Source organism: Danio rerio, chromosome 16 (assembly GCF_049306965.1).
Source record: "Danio rerio strain Tuebingen ecotype United States chromosome 16, GRCz12tu, whole genome shotgun sequence".
Taxonomy (NCBI): Eukaryota; Metazoa; Chordata; class Actinopteri; order Cypriniformes; family Danionidae; genus Danio; species Danio rerio.
The window spans coordinates 36252829-36272485 of NC_133191.1; the positions used below are offsets into that span (position 1 = coordinate 36252829).

Genomic DNA, 19657 nt, shown 5'->3' on the forward strand with positions numbered 1-19657 from the left:
ACTAACATGACAACGCTATTTTGATGTCCAATAATGATGTCAAATGACGTTGATATTTGGTTGTCTTTAGGTTGTGTTTAAAGGTGACCAAAATCCAATGTTGAGCCAACATCTTAAACCAGGCATATCCAAACTCGGTCCAGCAACGTTTAATTCCAATCCCAATCAGACCCTCCTGGGCTAGCTAATCAAGCTCTTACTAGGCTTTCTAGAAACATCCTTGCAAGTTGGAGCTAAAATCTGCAGGACTCCGGCCCCCAGGACCGAGTTTGGACACCCCTGTCTTAAACCAACATCATATTGACATTAAATACTGACATTTATTTGTGGGGTATGGCAACCAAAATCTAACGTCTGATAAACGTCAAAGTTGTAACGTCCACACAACGTTAAGCTGTAGCATTATTAGACATTGATATTTGGTTGATTTTAGGTTGGACATTGGACATTTCCAAACAAAATGCAACGTCCCCACAACATTGGGGTACAACGTCAACTGACTTCATATTGACATGCTGTAACTGCTGGGCGTTTATAATTTATAATATTAGTATAAAATTCAGTGCTGCATGTGTGTTTAATATACAGTATATAAAGAAATCATAAAGAAAGGCAAGCTGAAGACCATTCATCTTTTCATTTCTAATCTGTCTTGTGGGGAGAATTTTTTGTGGACATATTCTGACTGAGAAAATTACAGCTATGCTTGTTTGCACCAAATTTACCAAACTCTTCCCAACACCAAATTTAATAACACTTCAAAAAAAAAAAAAACATGATACTTGTACTTCTGATCATAAAAAGTGAAAGGTCACAGAAGTGCTGCATATTCATGGAACAGCCTGTTCTTTTCATGCTGGCACAACTCAGTTAAACAATCCATAAGGAAGTAATTGCTTAAAATGTCCCTTATCTTCAAATAGCTTCAAAGCAAATTTAAAATGGTCCAAATGATTGCGGAAACTCTGTTCTTAGCAATTCTTCAGCTTTTCTGGGATGCAAATGTGGCTGCAGCTTAAATTCTCGTCTCAGACAGCAAGCATCGCTGCTACTCTGCTCATGATCCTTCAGTCACATCCAAGTTCGCTCTGAAATGAGATTTGGTGTGCAGTTTATTTAATGAGCGCTAATGAGGATTGACTTTTGCTCTCTCCTGAGCTGCAGGATTCCCAAAAGTGGAAAGCACCACACGCTACTCACACTCTCAGCCTGTGTGATCATTCTGCACCGCTGAAATAAGAAGATAGGTACAAAATCTGTCAGTCAGCCAATAGGCACGGGACAGAATGGATCCATGGAGCAAACATCCCTCTTGACGAATGCCCAGTCATGAGAGAAGAATGACCTCTTAGTGTAGTGCATGGATATCTATGATTGGCCCAATGATAACAACCCCTCGACTGACTAAAACGGCTGGAAATTGAAAGCTATGACACATGCAACACATGTTTAAACAACACCACAACACTGACATGCTATGTTAGTACGAATGTGAACCGTGTTGGCTTCATGAGAAATGAACAGAAAAGGCGGAAAATGCTGCTTTAAAGAAGGCTTACCTGCGTAAGCTCAGGAATATCATTTTTGTCAATTCCCACTTGCTGTTAAGATAAAAAAGGATTATTTCACTGTGAAAAATGGTGGGTTCCACACAATTCAGTCATATTGTCTCAACACAAATTAATTAATGCCGAGTTCAGACTGCATGATTTTAGCCCCGATTTTGACTCGCCGACAGTTTTCGTCAACAAATGCCTGAAATCACAGGCATATCAGTACTCGTTTACGCGAGTAACAATCACACAGTGTGAACTATCAAAGACGCGATCTGAGAGAACCGCAGATGAATATGCTAAATATCTGGACCTGTTTGCGATTTAAATCATGCCGTATGAAATGTGTTCTGATTGAAAATAACATCGGCGATCACCTACAGCTAATGAGAGAGCAGCATCCACTAGTATGGGAATCTGCAGGCCAGCAGGAGGTTGGGGGAGAAGTTAAAAGGGTTTCTTTTTGGTCTATTCAGACCCAAGCAATGGATGAAAAACTAGCGAAAATTTGTCAAGAGCACCTGTGTCTGTTTAACATGTCTGAGCAAATATCACAACTCGGTCGAAAAAGAAAAAAGTTTAGGATGGCTATTTCCCTTCCTTAATCCTAAGACCAGGTGAGGAAAATCAGTGTATTTTCTACCACACTAAAGGCTTCTTTCTCATTATGTAGTTAATAACAAAAGATATACCACGTGACCTCGCAATGTTTTCAAGTCACTTCCCGCATGTATTTGGTTGTGAGACGTAGTTTGTGGACCAAGACAAAGTTGTCTTCCTATTCTAAAGTCATGCGATCCATCTTGAAGTTTAAACAAAGAAGTGACGAAATGCTACGCCAGATAGTCATGCAGTTTAAAAACATCGGTGACACGACTACTTTAAAAATCGTGCAGTCTGAACTCGGCATAAGTTACAAATTTAAGTTGAATAAACATAAAACAATTAAGTTGTCCCAAAAAAACTCATGGATTGTGTTCATTTAGCTCATTTTAAATAAGTAGTTTGATCAAACAACAAATATCCTTTTTTTGGGTGCATATGAGATTCTTTTTATAATTGCTTTATATACATGTATATGTAATTGTTTTATCGGCTAATTTATAATTGAAACAAAGACATAAAATGCATCACCTCAGCAATCTTCAGGAACTCTGACACTCTGGTCATTCGTGTCAAGAATCTTTTATAGATTTCCAACGCATCTTTGCATTGTCCTTTCTTCATCTGGAAAAATTTCTCTAAACACAAACAAGGAAATTATTAAGTCATGCAGTGAAATCAGACGACACGAAAACCACTTCAACATGACAAACTTCAAAAACTTGCCTAGGAGATTAATGATGCCATCATTGTAGCAGGCGTACAACTTGATCAGATCCTTGAAGAGCAGCAGGAAGGCAGCATTGATCACCCCATTGACAAGATCTTTTGGATGAACCTGAAATAACAAAGCAAGGAAGTAGTAGGCAAGTCCCCAGCTGTCAAAATTGACTGAATGAAAAGGCACACTGTCCAATTTGTCAAAATATCCTTAAACGTCTTGTGTATTACAAAATTGTGTCCTAATTTTAACTGTGCCAGCATGAGGTGTAAATAGAGCCTGTAATGATGACAATGAGCAGACTCACATCAAACTCCAGCAGAGCATCAATCTGACTCTGCAGCGTGGGCATGCCTTTCAAGAGCTTATCAGGAGTCATTGTTCTCATCACACCATCAGCACTGTAAAATAATCACGTGCACACATATTCACAGTTAAGAAAATGTCATTTATAAAAGAACAATATTACAGAGAAGAATCTCAGATGTGCCATGATTCTTGGTATGTGCGTCTTATGTAAATTCAGTTATTGTTTACTCACCCTCAAGTTGTTTCAAACACATAAGACTTTTATTTATAAGAAGGTATTTTAATGAATCATGAAAAATAGTTTGCTCTTCTACTGAAATGTTTAAAGCTTTAAAATGTTCAGAAAAATAATGTAAACATAAGAACTCGCCCCTCCAGTAGTTTAATTCCAATTCGAGTGTACTTTTTGTATGCCAAAAATAGTATAAATGTCATCTTTATGAATTAAATATATGAGCAGTAGAAATGGGTTGCTACATGTGAGTTTATTTGTTACTTGTAAGAAGATAATTAAAAGCTTTTTCGTTTAAAACCCCGTGGACAACCTGATATCAGTCCAACACCACAGTTACTGTAATGTTTGTGGGTCAGGAAAACTGGGCACAATAGATTCACAAGCTTTAAGACATACAAAATATATTGGACATAGTGATGAGTTATTGTGCAATGTCACAAGGATATGTTTTTTAAAAACTGTTGAATCATACCTCAACATCAGCAAACAACTTTTTGAATAACAACAGGAATCAGTCCAAGGCACTCGAAAAATGTGGAAAATTTAAAAAGCCTTTATTCACATGGCTAAATCTTTTTGAATAGTTAGCCATGATCTGCCATGTGTTTTGCATGAAGCAGTTTGTCAATTTATAATCTATAGATTCTTTACTTTGTGTACAAGGCCTAAGTTTGCCAAAATGCATTTTGCAGTCTGTAATGCCCCATTTTACTAATCAAAGCTCTTGTGGGCACACACACACACATACACAGTAGTATCAAGGGAACAGGGAACCTAATGAAAATAACTGCTTTTCAATAGAAGCATCACAAGGCTCTTTTATGTGACTAGAGGTTGTCCTTGATTTCCCAGCATCCCACTCAAATCTGTTACTGCTCGGTAGCGCTCCAATGCACTAAGCACATTTGTTAACTCAGTGTAGTGCCATGTAGTGAAGATTCATTTACCCTTTCTTCACTCGGCCAAAGTCAAAGGCCATCTGTCTGTAGGCAAATGCCTTCTCGTTTAGATACCTGCTGTAGCGCCTGATAAACGTTGACATGTCGTAACCTGAAAGAACAAGCCTTAATGAATACAAAAAATATTCACATTTAAACTTGTCTAAATTTACTTATTTAAGAGCAGTGTAAACAATTAAGATTGGTTTGAAAGTGCTTTCATCTTCCCGAAATAATACTTACCATGAGAGCCAGTTTTGTCCAAAAAATTACTAAGATTGAATAGGGTGTTCCTGGAAGCCAGGTACTGGATGAATCTCTGAAAAAATAAAATAAAATAAAAAATAAATAAATAAATAAATAAATAAATATAATTATATATATATAAATTATGCATTAATTATGACATTTTAAGTACACATATTGTGTGTATAATTTATGTAAAATTGTTTACATTAAAATTTTGCAAAAAAAAAACAAACATAATTAAAAAAATATATATATATACATACACACACACACAAACACACACACACATATATATATATATATACATACATATATATATATATATATATTTTTTTTTTTTAAACTGCCCTCAATATTTAAAAAAATGCAAACAGCAACTGATTAGAAGTTTAGTGAAGCAAATGAGTTCAAACCCAATATAATCATCTTACAATCACTTAGAACTCACGTTAAAGCTCGGAGTGGGAGTGAAATCCAATATGGAAATAACGGCAGAAGAAAGAACAGTGCACTTGCCACATATAAGCAATAAATTAAGCGGTCATTCCAAACATTTATACAGCCTCGCACATTTAATAAAAATTATAGGCAATCACAAATTGAGCAGTGAACAGGAAATGTTTTGAAAATATTCATTACAATGAGATAACGTTCCTCACATTCCACGGCCCATATGAGTGATTAACTGTAATATATACTATACCAGTACATATACTGTATATACCCGCATTACATAATATCTATGTGTTGAGTCTTTTCAGTTGTGCCAATCAGCTCTTAACTGATGTCAGCTGATCAATATATAGACTTGCAGGGAGACAATACTGATGCAGCTAACACTTTTAATCATTAGGTCAAAACTATTACTCGTTTCAAATATCCATGTGTCATAGCCTTGTGTTACATAATACACATTCTGTTGACTTCTTCATTCACAATTGGTCTATAACAGTCTAATCACATTTTTTTCTTTAATATCCGTAATACCAAAATAACCAGGAGAATATGTTCCCTCAGACAAAACAGTCTGACAGGTCTCAGTCATAACTGAAAAGCTTTCTTTAATTATCATATTGGAACAGGTGAGTTCATGTACTGTTATGACATGTTTTCCCTTATTGCATATTCAGGAGAATGGAAGGCAAAGCTTTTATCAACACACTGTACTTTGCATAATAACAACATGCATCACTTTTAGTCTTAGACAACTTTGCAAACCTGCTTTAACCAAAACAAGATGAACAAATCATTCTTGTTTTAGTTCAAATGCCAATGCATTCATTTACTCACAGTCCCAGAACAACAGCCGGTCATGAAGTTATCAAATGAAATATTTGACAAATAAATAAATATAAGAAATAAAAATAAACATTCTCAAAATCCAATGCTTTAATTAAACAAGGATGAAAAAAAAACTGTTTTTTTAAGATCTTATTCGGAGTTCTTATAAATCTTACATTTACCAAAAAAAAAACTATACTACTTCAAAAATATTATATCTTTACAACAGAACAGGTTACAATAGAATATAATAAAATAGAATAGAACGGAACAGAACAGAACAGAACAGAACAGAATAAATTATAATAGAGAGCATTAAAATGTCAAGATGTTTTTTGGGTAACACTATACACACAAAAAAATAACTCATTGGATGAACTCTTATTAATTGAGGGCAGGATTTACATCCAATAAATTTTTTCAGCACCAACTAAAAAAATATTTACTCTTCAACATGATTTTATCAAATAAAAATTTAAATACATTTGTATTTTTATTTAACTCAAAGATCTGATATTATCATGCATGTATGATGTGTTGTACATTTCGAACGCTCTTAGTTTTATTTTAAGTTATCCTAAATTCACCTAAAGAGAGAAATTTTTAACCATATTTCGTGAGTTACATATACAGTTGATTGAGACTGATCTCAGAACTAAATTTAGGACAGTTATTGCTCACCGAGCAAAGCAACAAACTGCATTTTTGCTAATTTTAAAATTAAAAATTAATTTTGCTAATTAAGCTGCAACACCCAAAGCATGGGTGCTTTTGCGAGGTGATATTCTCATAACTCTTCTAAATCTTCAAACCAAAGTGAAGATTAAATGCTAACAAGTATTTCAAATAACTTTTATTTCTAAGCAGCAGTAATCATTGTTTTGAGTGTACTAATGTTCTAATACAGACATTATTAACAAAACATTTATTACACAATTTATTAATCTCTGTTAAGTTTAGTTAATGAAAACAGACATAGCGACTTCCGATATAAAATGAATAGAATACAACACAAAAAAAGAAAGTGTCCGTGTAAGAAAGTGCAAGACAAATCACAGTAAAACTAGCTTAAAACTAAACAGACCAGACCTCAAAGTTTCCAAATAGTAGTGTACAATAATATATGGCATTCTTGAAATATTTGTGTGAGAATTAATGGTCACACTTTACAATAAGGTTCATTATTTAATGTTAATTAATGCATTTACTAACATGAACAAACAATGAACAATACATTTACTACCATATTTATTCATGTTAGTAAACGTTAGTTAATAAAAAATACTGTAGTTCATTGTTAGTTCATGTTAACTCATGGTGCATTAACAAATGTTAACAAGCATGGACTTAGATGATAATAATGCATTAGTAAATGTTTAATTATGATTAATAAATTCTGTACAAGTGTTGTTCATGATTAGTTCATGTTAGTAAATGCATTAACTAATGAACCTCATTGTAAAGTGTTACCGAATTAATAAATTTACAACATCAAGCACTTCTCTACAAACCTCCAGCAATTTTATCCCATAGTGACACCTAACCACTTGCATTTTGGTCACCTGATTTTTTAGGACGTACTCATATTTATTGGATTATCATTTCAAGCTCCATCTCTGAATTTCTATCAGTTCCCCCTTGAGCCCCCAGCTTTTTCACCCTCATTCAGTTTATCATCCATTCTTCTCGCACTGTATCTCATTCTGCCTTCCATTGCCATCTGCCTTTTCACTCTTCAATGTCTCTGTCACCGCACAGCACCAGCCTTGACTGAAAGAGTAAACTGCGCTTTCAAAAAGAAATGTGTGTGTGTGTGTGTTGGAGAGCATCTGCCCGCCTGTCTGTCTCTGCTCCTATTGTTAGTGGGATGGGTGTGATAACGGTGATAAGTGGAAGAGAGAGAGCTTAGAGTGCAATAGGTGGTCAGCTGTGGAGATCAGCCTCTCGGAAAAATGGTAAAATTTAATGTTCAAAGTCTTCACAGCTGTATGTTTTACTGTTTTAGCAATGCTGTTGAGATGGTTAAATATTATGCAGTGCCTGCAGTCTTTCAGCGATGCAAATGTCTGCAGCCAAAGCCAGAATCAATTAAGAAAAAAGCCCTTTTTAGACTATATTTTAAATTGAATTTGTGAATCATTTAATCTATTCTGACTTGAAATGGAAATTATGTCTCATGTTAGTGAAGAACTGTTCATAAACAACTTCTACAATTGATGCTTTTACCTATTAAGAGAGAATGGGGCTTGTTGTCATCTACACTACTGCTCAAAGGTTTGAGGTCTTAAAGTAATGTGGCTCATTATATTGAAAGCCATAACGCTATCAGCAGACAAATGTGTATTTTTATTGTTATCGTTATCTGCCTTGTATTGTTCTACAGTAAGGCTGGGCAATTTGGCCTAAAATATAAATCTCGATTTATTGAACATTTTAACTCAATTACAATTAGTGAACGATTATTTTTATTTATTTTTATTGTTTTGCCATTATAGTTCACTGACAGGTTTTGTGCAGTAAATATGCTCAGTTGTCCACATATTACAAGTGAAAGATTTCTGAATGAAAGGTGCATTACTTGACTTTAAAATTACTGAAGGAAACACACACTATTTACTATCTATGATTCTTTATTGAACATCAAAGTTAAACCACTAAAATTAAACACATTGCCTAAAACCAACAGTCACTTTTTTCTTATAAAAAAGTGAAAATAAATAACTTGTAATTTTTTAAACAAAATATCTTTTTGAATGTTTTTTATGCTTTTTAAATGATTTTCATGTTAAAAGTAGAAAATAAGCAGTATCTTTTCTAAATAAATTAGTACTTCTATATCTGTAAATAATATTTAAAGTAATATTTAAAATGCATGCTTTCTCCGCTTTTTCTCTCAGTTTTTTTTTTTTACAATACCTTAATGTAGAAGTAGCTCAAACTCGCTCATTCAGAAGCAGGAACTGTCAGACGTGCAACAACTTTAATCATAAGATAAACACAAAACAAAAGTCTCAATATGGAGTTCCTCCATGAGACTCGACACTTTTATGCCTGTTTCACACCGCAAGCGTCAGCGGCGCGTGAGCAGAGCGTGCGCAGCGCGTATGTCGAGCAAAAGCAGCACGCAAGCGTTTGCCTTTCACACCAGCTGCGTCTGCAGCGCGCAGCTCTTCGGCAGCTGCTGCAGAGATCAACCTATCTCTGTCTTTTCTATCTAGTTACCTATGTCTCTCTATATACAAATATACTTTTTAAACTTTTCATCTCCACCAAGGCCCGCGGAAGATCCCTCCTATGCTGTTTCTTTAACCTGTAAATCTTTATTTTACAAATATTATAGATCAAACAGTACTGTATGCTTCTCAAGCTCTATGAGTGTCTACTACAGTCAGAAGACAATCGCCTGTGATATCATGTCATTTGGTTTTTGATTGTCAGGTTGCTGTAGGCCTAATTATAATAATATTTATACAATACAGTTATAATGATATTTATACATGATAAAAGTAGTGTAACTTTCTCCGCTTCAGTGATGTCCAGCAGCAGAATAACAGCTCGTTAATTCATGCTCGTGCAGAGGATGAGAGGGACAAAAGTAATTAATGCATGTCATTCTTTTACTTATTTTTGTGTTGTCAGGTTCACAGTGCAAACAGCTCCCGGTCGGAATAACTCGAGTGAACATAAAACAAAGTCGATTAAAACTTTCTTGCTATGCTTGAGCTGCACAGCACAGCACACAGCGAGCTCACATAATCCAGCATGCGTGCCGAACTACACTACCCACAAAACACTTCGCTATGGACTACAACTCCCCTACATAATCTATTTCCTCTCTCCTGAAACATAGTGTGCAACTTAAGCAAAACTGATACTAAAATTGTTTTACATTTGGTTTTGTAGTTCGGGCCTAAATAAAAGTTATTTATTTAATCGTTTAAGTTCATTTGATTGACTATATATAAATTATTTGACATTATTAATGCATTTATTGGGTAAAATTGCTACTTTTTACTGTCATTCAATGTGTTTTGGTCATTATCAATGCACTGTCACTTTAATTGAGTGTGAGCAGTGCAGCAAAAATAGACCCAGCGCCGAAACTATCGCTGCACTGCTGCTTCAGCGACGCTCACGCCTCTCGCTGACGCGCTGCTGCTGCGTGCGGTATGAAAGCTCTAAACTGTTAACATGGACGCCGAAAAAACACGCATTGCTCACGCTCTGCTAACGCGCTGCTGACGCTTGCGGTGTGAAACAGCCGTTAAACACACGCTCAACAGGCTCACGCCTCTCTCTCAGCCCCACCCAAACTCATCAATGATACCAATCTAACCAATCATCATCATTGCAACAAGTAGTTACATTTTTTGAGAGGCGCGACTCTACATGCGGTAGGGAAAGTAATTGGAAAAGATCAACCTGGAAAAATTTTGATTGATTATTGGTCGTAAACGTCAATTTCGATAACTTTTTGATTAATTGCCTAGCCATATTCTACAGTTACGTTTAAAAATAAAATCCATTTCTCAATTCCGTTGCTTTTTAATTGTGTATTCAGGCTCAGAAAGTTTTATATGAAGGTTTGTATTTATGTGTCTATATATTGGCTAACATTTTATTTAACATTGTTAACATTTGTTATTATCTATTTCCTTAGAATATGTTTTCATATTCTGATTCCAATGCGCATGGGCGCCTTTAGGGGCGAGGGTGGGGGTGTTAGGACGATACTACTTCCAACCACAATGTGATGCTATCATATTGTCAATCTGGCATTATATAATGAGTTGCATAAAACGTCTTAAAATTACAATATATTTAAATATATCGTACAACAAAATATAGATATTATGACAGGCCTAATCATATCTGTCAAAATGTTCATATCGGTGCATATCTATTGAAAAGATTAATTAAAGATTATGAAAGTTTTTCAGCTCAACCTGGCTGCATTTAGCAAAACTTGATTCAAACTCTTATTACACAGTTAAATAATAGTAGAAAACTAAATATATATTTCAAATAGCTACTTATATAGAGATTAACCCGATGTAGTCATTTTAATTTTGGAATAACATGTCTATACTGAAACTTTAAAAAAAAATAAAGACATATAACAATGACAAAATAAACATAAAACATATTTTATACACACATCTGTACACACACCAACGATTTAGCTTAGCAATATGCACCACAAACAACTTTCCATAACCATACCTCTGATGCTTTGATTCATAATAATCATTTTTAATCATAATATTGCGACGTTGTTTACTCCACTGCAGGTAACAACAGTTTGCTTCTCACCTCATTGCCATGGACCATCAGGTGGTGAGTGGCGACCAAAGCCTTGAAGACCACAATCCAGCTTGCATTTCCTGCTCTTTCAAACAAGGTATCGGCCATCTGAGGAATATTGACATTGGATTCCTGGGTTGCCTGAATCAAGTCTGTGTGGGAACATGAAAATTAAAAGATCAGTGCTTATCTAGATCTTTAATGTGTTGAATTACTTAGTAGCTCCTCAATACTATATTATGGTATACTAGAAAAACGTTGTCAGCACACACACCAGGATATCAGGTTACACATTGGGGCTTACTTTTTTGACCTGTGCTTACTGTGCAAGCATGTCAAAGTGTTCTCTCTTAAAATACATTTAAGTTCAAACGTGGGAATTTATTCATTTGTAATTTCTTTGTGAGGTTAAGAATAAATTATGTTAAGTTTAAGGCTCAGTAATGCTGATTTGAAAGGAACAGAAGAGGTAATTAATTTTACAGCCATGCCAAAACGCTGAATAATGCAGTGTGATGGGAACTGACAAAACCACTCATTTGACGTGTCATTCAGTGTGACATCTGACAATACTCTAAAATATGCTAAAGGAGAGCAATATAAACATAGGTGGAAAGTGAAGTTGAATAAATAGACAAAGACAGGCAGATAGACACATGGTTAAAAAGATAGTCAATTTTATCAGGTATGTAGTATTATTTACTTTGTTATTATTCTACACTTACATCTTATGTTACCTGAGTGTTATGTTTTGTTTGTTTGCATTTCATACTTGAATGTTTTTTTCTTCAGAGTCATGAGAGAATTTACAAATAAAGGTAATTGTAGACATTTGATTGCTATTTTAAGCACTGGGACGATTAGATTAGGACTTAATGAAGTCAACAAAATTGGACCCAGTTATTCCCTTGTTTTGCTTTTAGCTCATAATTAGCCTTTGCAGATTCTGACTTTTTTTATTTACTCTGTCAAGAACAGGGATTTATTGTATCTTTTTGTTGTAAAGAGCTTTTGTCACTTTAAAAACTAATACATGTACATTTCTTCTGTATTTGGCACATTTTCATTGTCGTTTAGTTCAGTCTGACATTATGACAGCTAAAATCACAGTGTGACATGGGAGCCATATTCTTGCAGTCTGACATGCAACAATCGTTTAGGATTATTAAAAATCGCACAGTTCAAGCCGGGGTTTACCTTTAGGTTTCAAACAAGCCTAAAAGACTCAATTTGTTTCATCAGGTGTGCTTAACTGGGGTTAAAAGCTAAACTGTGCAGAGCTATGGCCCTTCAGGAACTGAGTTTGAAACTCCTGCTTTAGATTGTAAACCAGACAGACAGATAGACAGACAGACAGATAAAATACGAATATTATGAATTCATATATTTAAATAACATTTTAAATGCATAATGCATAGTCAGCACAGTAAGACAGTAAGGCAGGAGAATTATTCAACGGATAGTACAATTGACATATAAGCAGATATTTCTCTTCTGTTTGTGCCTCTCTTTCTCTTATACTTTCACGCACACACTATCGGCATCTGTCACAAAGAAAATCATGACAGAGCAGCCAGCATTCCTCTTGCAGACACAATACACCATCCATCCTTCACCACAAATCAGCACACACTGACACCACACAACAGCGCCTTATTCAGATATTATTTTTAAATATTAACAAACACAGTAAGCAATAATATAATACTTAGATTTCATAAAATAGAATAGAATAGAATAGAATAGAATAGAATAGAATAGAATAGAAAATGAAAAACCCTACATAGGATTATACAATGATTAACAGAACATGATGCAAATTCTACAACGATTTGCTGCCTCTGCTTTTAATAAACAGGAGATAATATATTAAAAAAATAAATAGGGTATAAATTCACCAGGGGGCTTAGGAATGCAGTCACCTTGACTGAAAGAGGAAGGCTATATACACATTCATGTACAAGATGAGATTACATAACCAGAGTCCACACAATACCCACTAAAAGGCTTAACACTTTTACATTATCCTATTTAAAGCACAACATTACTGCCTAATTGAATGAAAGAAAAAGTCAGAACTACACTGATGACACCTGAATTATGAATTTTTTTTGTCATAATATTACATTGCTACTTGTAGGGCCCTACGATTTCCACGAAATGAAAAATGCAGACATTATTGCAGATTCCATTCATAAAGCAATAAGATGACTTATCCCCCTTAAACAATATTGAAAATCTGTTCAACAAAAAACCAAAATGGCTTATTTAAAAGCTAGGTAATAAAGCAGATGTGTCCAGCTTCATTAACTTTTGTTTGTCACATTGGAAGTGTTGATTTTACTTTATCAATGCATCAAGAACATCTACTGTATCATACAAGGAACAGGGACATTTTTATACTCGTTGAAGGCTAAACAAGGAAACTATAAAGCCTATGCATAAAACCATTTACAATTACATTGTAATAAAAGTGTGAGCTGAGTCAGATGATTTCAGATGAAACAGTATGTCTGACTTAGCCTTAACTTTCTTAATTATTTACAGATGGTGATCAAAGGTTGGAGTTGGAGAGTCAGATATAAAGCTTCTCACAGACTTTATTTTACATATACAGCAAGAGTGCTTACATATGCACAAATTCCACCATAACGAAACAACTGTTAACACCTTGCTAAGAGAAAATGCCACACAGAAAACACAAATAGTATTAGATCGCCACAGTCAAACTGAGAAGCAACTGACTGCAAGAAAACCTACCCTGCAGCCTCTGTGCTCCACAGCTATTATCGAGCGCCAACCAGACCCACGGGCCACTTTCACTGTTCAATAATAGGAGCAATATACAGTATACTATCAGTGGCACATCCATCACCCTTATGTTTTCCTCTTCTGGTGAAACTTTCCAGGGATTATTTTGTGCTTATGATCTTCTATCCAGTCCCTTGAACGTCCTTTGACCTTTACAGCCTGTCAAAGTTGAAATCAAAATTTGATTCCACACAGGCTGATTTTTACTAAATAAATCATTCATTCATTCATTTTCCTTCAACTTAATCCCTTTATTCATCTGGGGTCGCAACAGTGGAACGAACCGCCAACTTATCTAGCATATGTGTTACACAGTGGATGCCTTCCAGCCGCACACCAGACCTGGAAAATATCCATACACACTCATTCACACACATATGGCCAATTTAGTTTATTCAATTCACCTATAGCTCATGTCTTGGGACTTTGGGGGAAACCGGAGCACCCAGAGGAAACCCAAGTGAACATGGGAAAAACATGCAAACTCCACACAGAAATGCCAGCCAGGACTTGAACCAGCGACCTTCTTGCTGTAAGACGACAGTGCTAACCACTAAGCCACCATGTTGCCAATGATAAAATTTTACGATAAATGTATGTTGTTGTTATTTCTTCTTCTTACACCCCCAAAAATATTTCAAGAAAACTTAATTTAATATTTATTTTTAATAAATACTTATAAATAATTTGAAATACAAAAAACATTAATCAATAAAAAATATTTTTTGATCCCATAAAAGATACTCAATATTATTATTATTATTATTATAACCTTTATTTTTACCACCAGGAAAGGCACATTGAGATTAAAAATCTCTTTTACAAAAGCGTCCTGGCCAAGGCTAGGTAGTATGCATGTCACATGGGTCTAACAGACAACAAACAAAAAACAATTGACAGTTAACATGAATAACACATTGACAAAACTATTCAAAACATCCACAAGCCTGTATTCCAATTTCTAAACCATTTATACTCTTTTTAAAAGCATTTAGTGAAACCAATTTTTTTAACTGTAACTTTGTGGATAATTATGCAAAAGGTGCTGCGTATTTAAAAACCTTTTTTCCCATCTCAGTCTGCACTTTAGGAACAGACAGTAAATAAATATCTTGTGACCGAAGGCCATTGCTAAGCACAAGTTTTTTTTACAATGTAATTCTGGAGATATCATGATCATAAACTCAATTTAGATTTTTGCAAACAAAGATTTGTCAATGCTTGAACCTACGAATGAAATAACTGATCGATTTGCTGTATTTAGCTTAACCGTCCTTAGGTGGCTCGCCAATATTAGATGACTCTAATACATAAAATAAGTAAGCTGATCAAAGTTCTTAAGGAGAGAAGACTGAGACAATAAATAAAACAGTTCCTCGACATTGATGTTAACTTGTCTTCTTCAAGTAACCCAAAGTACTGTCTGTGATACACTACATTATAACAAGGAGATGACCCCTGCAGAGATTACCCAACTAATTTGGTTGGGTCACATCTCTTGACTTTCTGTAGACCATTTGGTTCACACCTTTTCAGATTCAAATACTTGTTTGCATATGAAACTAGTCATGCAGTCTATCATAACTATTATTATTTAATTGGCTTTTACAGGACAAACAGATCAATAAACGCAAGGCAATAAATTAATTTATGTTACTTGTAAAAAAATACATTGATTTTATTACAATTACAACAACTGAAGTCAGAATTAATAAAATGACAAAGACTATTAAAAATATTTTTTTAAAACAAAGAAAATAAATCAAACTCTTAAAATACAAAATAATTAATTTACTTTTCATTTACCTGTGATTCAATAATCATTTAGTTTCACTTTAACTAAAAGTAAAAAACAATTAATAAGAAACAATTAATTAACCTGCTAAGGTGACATTTTACTCTCAGTGCTGTGATGGAAGGTCATCTGCTGTCTAAAACAATTGCCAGACAAATTGCCGGTTCATTCCACGGTGGCGATCTCTGATAAAGCAGTTAATAAGTCGAAGGAATTACAAAGGCATTTACACCCTGACCATAATTTCCAGGGTGAAGTAACTGCATCATGCATATTAATGCACACAGAGAGCACTTCATCAGGCAGCGGAATTACGTATCACACCATGTGCGCCGTTTTCACTCTCATTTTCACTCCTTTAAATACACAAGTAGGAGGAGAGACAGACACGCTGAAAGCGCCTGTTTCCTGGCAACTGCAGCTTTGAGTCTAAAGTCAGGAAACCAGGTCTGCTTTGTTGAATATTAACACACACTGCAACATTTAATTAAGCAATGTCCTCAGCCACAAAGAGACAAGAGGAGTTAAAAGCCAGTTAACGGCGAGTGTCCTCCTAGCATAACAGCTGAAAAGTACAAGAAAATCCACTTTACTTCATCTGTAAGCATGAGCACACACACACACACACACACACACACTTAACACAGGCTGTGACTCAATACAATGTTGCTTTTGAACTTAATAAAAACACTTTCGTTTGAAAAGTAGATCATTCAAAGGGAGGATAATGTTTATGCATAAAAAAAATCATAAACCGTATGAGTATCATGCATTGTATACAGTTCTTTTGATTGTATTTTTATCAGTCCTACATAGAAAATTTGTTTTCACATAATTTAATTATGTATTATTTAAAATACGTTAAATGACAAGATGACTAACTTATTGATAACTCATTTTAACAAATTTATTGATAAACTTTAGCCATTTAAATAAGAACAGTCTTAAAAGTGAATTGTTAACAAAATAATAATAGTACTAAATAATGTATTATAAACTATTTAAACTTTTTTAAATAACAAAAAAAAATGTAAATAAAACATGTATATTTGTAAAAGAAGGAAAAGGTTCACTTTAGTATTTCACAAATAAATTTACATATATATATATATATATATATATATATATATATATATATATATATATATATATATATATATATATATATTCAAAGCAAATTTAATGCAAATACTATGCTTAATTTAAATATTTTTGTGAAAATAAATATAAAAAATATGGTTTAAATAAAAAAACTATATATTTTTTTTTAACATTTATATTTATCCTGTACCTAACAAAATATATAAAGAATAAATATATTTATACATTTGATTATATATTAATTGACAAAAGTTCTTGGTGACAAATTGGCAAAACCTTTTGATTTAAGTAAAACAGTAAACTGCAAATGGAACACAATCTCATGGCAGTTTGTAACTTTTTGATTTAGTGGCTAATTCATATGAATTCGTACACTCTCATTTATATAATTTAATACGTTTTTCCTTATCCCTCAATGACGGTTGGGTTTAGGGGTTGGGTTGCGTGACATGCATCCTTTTTAAAACTGTACATTTTTGTACGACTGAACTTGTACGAATTTATATGAATTAGCCACTAAACTGACAAAACGTAAAATAGTTACGTTTCCTCATGAGATCAGGCTGGCAAATGTTTAAAAAATTCTATTTTGTTAGTTCTCACTGGTTTGCTAGTCTCTGTTTCATGTGTTTATTGTCATGTTCATTGATTTACTCACTTCCCATGTTCCCATGCAATCAATTGAACAAATTTAAACACACCAAGAGAAACAAACATGCACAAGACAAGAGCAAACCTGATAACAATTCACAAGGCCACAACTTTTCAAAATAAAAGACAACACATGCGCGAACATAATAATATGATTCATATACAAATTATTTTTTTTGCAATACTCTATAAATACCTTTATTGTGCTCTCTTGTCCCAAAAGAATCATTCTCTATGTACTCTATCTGCCATTATAACAGCCAATTCTCCTAGATTTGTGTGTTCTTGAGTATATTATTAACAGCATGTTATATAATAGCTGCTCTGAGTCCCATTGCAAATGTACACAATGAATGTGTAGCCAGCTTGAAATTTCATGTTAATCTTAGAAAGCGAAATTGCATTACGCTCACCAATCTGCATTTACAACAAGGAATTAAAACCCAAAATGCCAGAACTAAGCAGGGCATTTATGTTGCCATTTTAGACATGTCTTAATATGTTTCTTTTTTCCAGTATTCTCCCTGTCCAATGATCCAACCAGTTTTTACAAAAATTACTATATAAAATGTCTGCCATGCAAACTGATGATTATGCAGGATTTAAGAGTAGAGTGACAGCTGAATCGCTGTGCTGAATGTGTGTGTTTTGAGAGCAAAAAACAGCCGTATTCTGCTGCACATGAATGGAGCATGAAAACCTCTTTATTTATAGTCTTCTCCCTGGAGCAAAAAAAAAAAAAAAAAAGCTGAGAGATTGCCCATGTGCCCTCACTGGCAAGCAGTGCGGCGACACAGCATCCAAGGAGAAACCAGTGTAAACCAGCCTGCATGAGAGAGTATCTTCCTTTCAATGGTGCAGATGCGATCGTGAGTTAAAACCATTTCAATAGCATCCTGATTGAACAATCGTTTACAAAACCTGACTTCTAAGACTAATATTTTTAATTAAATCACACTCAACTTACAGTGTAAAAACAGCTTTAGGGCAACAATTTTGAAAATGAGGTTAATCATTGTTCTGCAACCAAAAGAAAAATCATAAAATGCCAATAGCCTCTTTTCTACTAGGACTGCACGATATTGGAAAAATCTAATATTGCAATATTTAGTTTTTCTGCGATATATAGTGATATAAATACAATTTTACCAGAAATAAAGAAATGAATTTCCATGGGTGTTAATCATGTATAAAAATAATAAACAAATTGAAAGCAAAAATAATTACAATAAAGTAACAAAAAAAGTAAAATAAACCATGCCTAATGGTTTTCAAGAGGGTCAAACAGTATTCAGGCACGAAAATTGAATAATGAAGTGTAAATAACACTGTATAGTCTTTATTGTATTCATTTATTAAAATAATTTCTCATTAAAGTTACAAACATACTTTTTTGAGCCTGAATGCTTTAAATCAGGGGTGTCCAAACTCGGTCCTGGAGGGCCGGTGTCCTGCAACCCCAAACTAGACACACCTGAACCAGCTAATCAAGCTCTTTCTAGGTATACTAGAAACTTCCAGGCAGGTGTGTTGAAGGATGTTGGAACTAAACTATGCAGAACACCAGCCATCCAGGACCAAGTTTGGACAACCCTGCTTTAGTTTAAACTCTCTTGAAATGCCTTTAAAACCCATACAAATGATAAACTTTCACTCTGTTATTGTTATACTTTGCAATGACTCCACGAATGACTCATGTATTCCCAACTGTTGTGCTGATCAACTATAATCTCAACTCATGATTGCATATTGTAACAATACGGATCTTGATTATGGAGTTGAGGACGTTCAGTGTTTTATTCAAAAGAGAATGCTCAGGCAGGCAATGGTCAACACCGGAGCAAAGCAGGAGCATGCAGGCCATCCAAAAGAGTAGCCAGGGTCACAGGCAAATAGATCAGTTCAGGCGGCAAACAACATCCAACAATTAACAAGGTGAGCTTCAGAAAACAAGGCAAGGCAAGACAATGGAACAATTCGAAATGTTACAAGGTTAAACAAGACTAAATCAAGATGTGCGTGACCGCTGTATTTAAAGTCCATGTAATCAGTTCGTAAAGATCCACTGGCTGTGTGAGTGTGTAATCAATGGAATGAGAAACCGGT

The 19657-nt window shown here is 34.4% G+C and overlaps 1 protein-coding gene across 11 annotated transcripts in view; it reads right to left on the reverse strand.

Moving 5' to 3' along the window:
• The window catches only part of snap91a (synaptosome associated protein 91a), a 54243-nt gene that overhangs the window by 23975 nt on the left and 10611 nt on the right, over window positions 1-19657 (reverse strand). For all 11 annotated transcript variants that reach the window (XR_012392214.1, XR_012392213.1, XR_012392212.1 and 8 more), the window contains exons 2-8: window positions 11203-11345; window positions 4603-4678; window positions 4369-4471; window positions 3185-3278; window positions 2883-2994; window positions 2688-2794; window positions 1560-1601 (exon numbers count right to left, since the gene is read on the reverse strand). Coding sequence is in view for 5 of the 11 variants with exons in the window: in XM_073926192.1 (XP_073782293.1) it covers window positions 1560-1601; window positions 2688-2794; window positions 2883-2994; window positions 3185-3278; window positions 4369-4471; window positions 4603-4678; window positions 11203-11345 (677 nt within the window). In the remaining 6 variants the exon portion in view is untranslated. The remainder of the gene's footprint in view (window positions 1-1559; window positions 1602-2687; window positions 2795-2882; window positions 2995-3184; window positions 3279-4368; window positions 4472-4602; window positions 4679-11202; window positions 11346-19657) is intronic.